Raw genomic sequence first — 2,328 nt, 5'->3', positions numbered from 1 at the left:
GCACATGTCGTCTCACATGAAACTTTAAGTATGATTCTTTTTTTCTAGACGGTTGAAAAATATGTGTTATGTCGAATATCATGAAATATGTCACTTTATTTTGTACTTGATGGGTTTTTAACAAATCATTCCTCAAAACGCACATTAAGCGAGGAAGCTTAATGTTTTTGTCCTTCAAAGATGAAATATACAGCTAAAAACTGTATTTGTCATCATTCAGATATACAGTAGTATTCTGTGTGATTATTTTACTCTCTCATTTGGTAATGTATTGTAAAATATTAACATTGCCAAAATACTCCGATATTCCTTTTGAACCAAACAACGGCCGTCGTATAGTATGATAAAATGTTGGCAATAACACAAAACGTGCAATTAGAACCAACGTTGGCATGCTTTAAGCAATAAGGTACATGCAGACAAAGTGATTTAGCATGCTACTTAAATTGAAACCAATCCTCTGAATAAGGCAAAACTGATAAAAACTTTTTTATCACATTTTTATAAACTTAATCCAAAAGTTTAAGAATAAATCTAACGTATGTATGAACTTTATCCGTATCACCAGATAATAGTCTAGCATTCAGCACGTTTTGTTTAGGATTTAAAAAGGATGGCATGAACCTGTTACGTAAACCTTCTTCAAGTATGCTGAACAATTCGTAAACCAAAGGTACGTCAACATCAGAGGAATGACCTATATGGTGCATCGTTTCTGCTGGTCCGTATGTTGATGCATGATCATCATTGCTAGATTGGGTTTTCTGTTGAGAGTAGACACTGTTTAATCCATTTGTCAAAGCACGCCTTGCGACAGCCTGGAAAAATGCCATTTTTAATAAGTATGACGGAATTAAACTTTCAATGCTTTCATGCATACATACCGCTTCAAGATCCTCCATAGACACACCCTTAATACGCCCATAGTATTTCTTTATTTCCTCGTTTCCACCAAAATGGACCTGTGGACAAACGTGTGAGTGGACAAGAATCTTTGATGTGATGTAACTGTTTCTGATATTAGGCAACATTTTTCGAAATATTGCTATCTCATGTAGCACCATCGAACAACGCCAAAGATCTTCATTTTCACCACTGGTCAATTTGGGAACTACGAGTGATGGTAAATTTAACATTTCTGTTGTTAAAAGGATGGATTCTTGCTTGACCTTAGGTGGCCATGAAGGTAGTCTTATTGCTGGTACAATGTCAACGCTGATCTGAAGATCCTTGAATTTGGAACCCCTCCACTGCAACCTAACTTGAGGGTGAACAGTAATTTCCTTGATGACTAAACGTCCGTCTTTTGCAAACGAATTAGCAAACACCACTTTAGTAAGTAGCTGGCTAAATAAATAATTCATTTCACTGCAGGATAATATTCCATACCGATAACCAGCCCATTCGGACGTAAGATTAGCAGTTATTTTGTCTGAACAATACATATTTGCATATCCAGCTATCGACGTAATCCTTTCTTCTGGTTCATCGTCAGTACTATATGGAAAGCTTACTGCTATTTGAGACAAGGTATCTTGGTCTTTATATTCAGGGTATGACACGTCACTAATCTTATCGAGACAAAATGTAAAATCAAATTCATCAGGGTACCGAACTTTTGTTCCTTCTGATGCACTTCCAACATGTAGAAGCGTACATTTGAATCGAGAATCATGTTTGCTTACCATTTCTGCAAAATTTAATGCCATTTCCTCAATTGCAAGTTGTATTTCTGTAACTTCTGATTCAGAGTTTCTGGAGTGAGGCATTTCATTTTTGAATAATTTGTCAACGAAATTATTCAAGTCTGTATCGCTTCTTATAATCATGTTATTGCATCTAATTATTTTTTCAAAATCATCTAAAAGCATCAGAGAATTGGCATAGTTTGTATATTGGCATAAGGTTGCGTTCTTCTCACTGGTGTTTTTTGTGTACTTTGACAGGCTATCGATAATATCCTTTGATGATCTGTATAAAGATATATCAAACGCTGTTTCTCCGTTTTCGTCTTTGGAGTAAGGGTCGCCATTGTTTTCCAGTAAAAGATCTACAGTATTTCCATTGTCATTCCAGATTGCAAGATGTAATGGTGTATTGGAATACTTATCACATATATTTGCATTCATTCCTTTTTTAAGAAGCAGCAAAACAATATCGTCTGAACCATTTGATGCCGCAATGTGAAGTATTGTACGTCCTTTAACATCACCTTGACCAAAATGTGAACCGTTATTCATCATTTCTTCAACAATTTCAATGTCTTCTCTCTCTGTTGCTAAATGGATGGCAGCCTGTCCCCAAACGTCCTTTACACCAGGCTTACAT

General features: G+C 35.8%; 1 protein-coding gene across 1 annotated transcript; it reads right to left on the bottom strand.

Moving 5' to 3' along the window:
* Positions 1–505: 505 nt before the first annotated feature.
* Positions 506–1,804, bottom strand: LOC127705136 (uncharacterized). The gene has a single exon (XM_052209387.1). It carries the CDS (start codon positions 1,767–1,769, stop codon positions 510–512), a length of 1,260 nt encoding a protein of 419 aa, XP_052065347.1. The 5' UTR covers positions 1,770–1,804; the 3' UTR covers positions 506–509.
* Positions 1,805–2,328: the final 524 nt, after the last annotated feature.

Source organism: Mytilus californianus, unplaced genomic scaffold, assembly GCF_021869535.1.
Source record: "Mytilus californianus isolate M0D057914Y unplaced genomic scaffold, xbMytCali1.0.p SCAF_6, whole genome shotgun sequence".
Classification (NCBI taxonomy): domain Eukaryota; kingdom Metazoa; phylum Mollusca; class Bivalvia; order Mytilida; family Mytilidae; genus Mytilus; species Mytilus californianus.
Note: the sequence above shows the minus strand (reverse complement) of the source record. Positions and strands in the feature narration are given on the sequence as shown.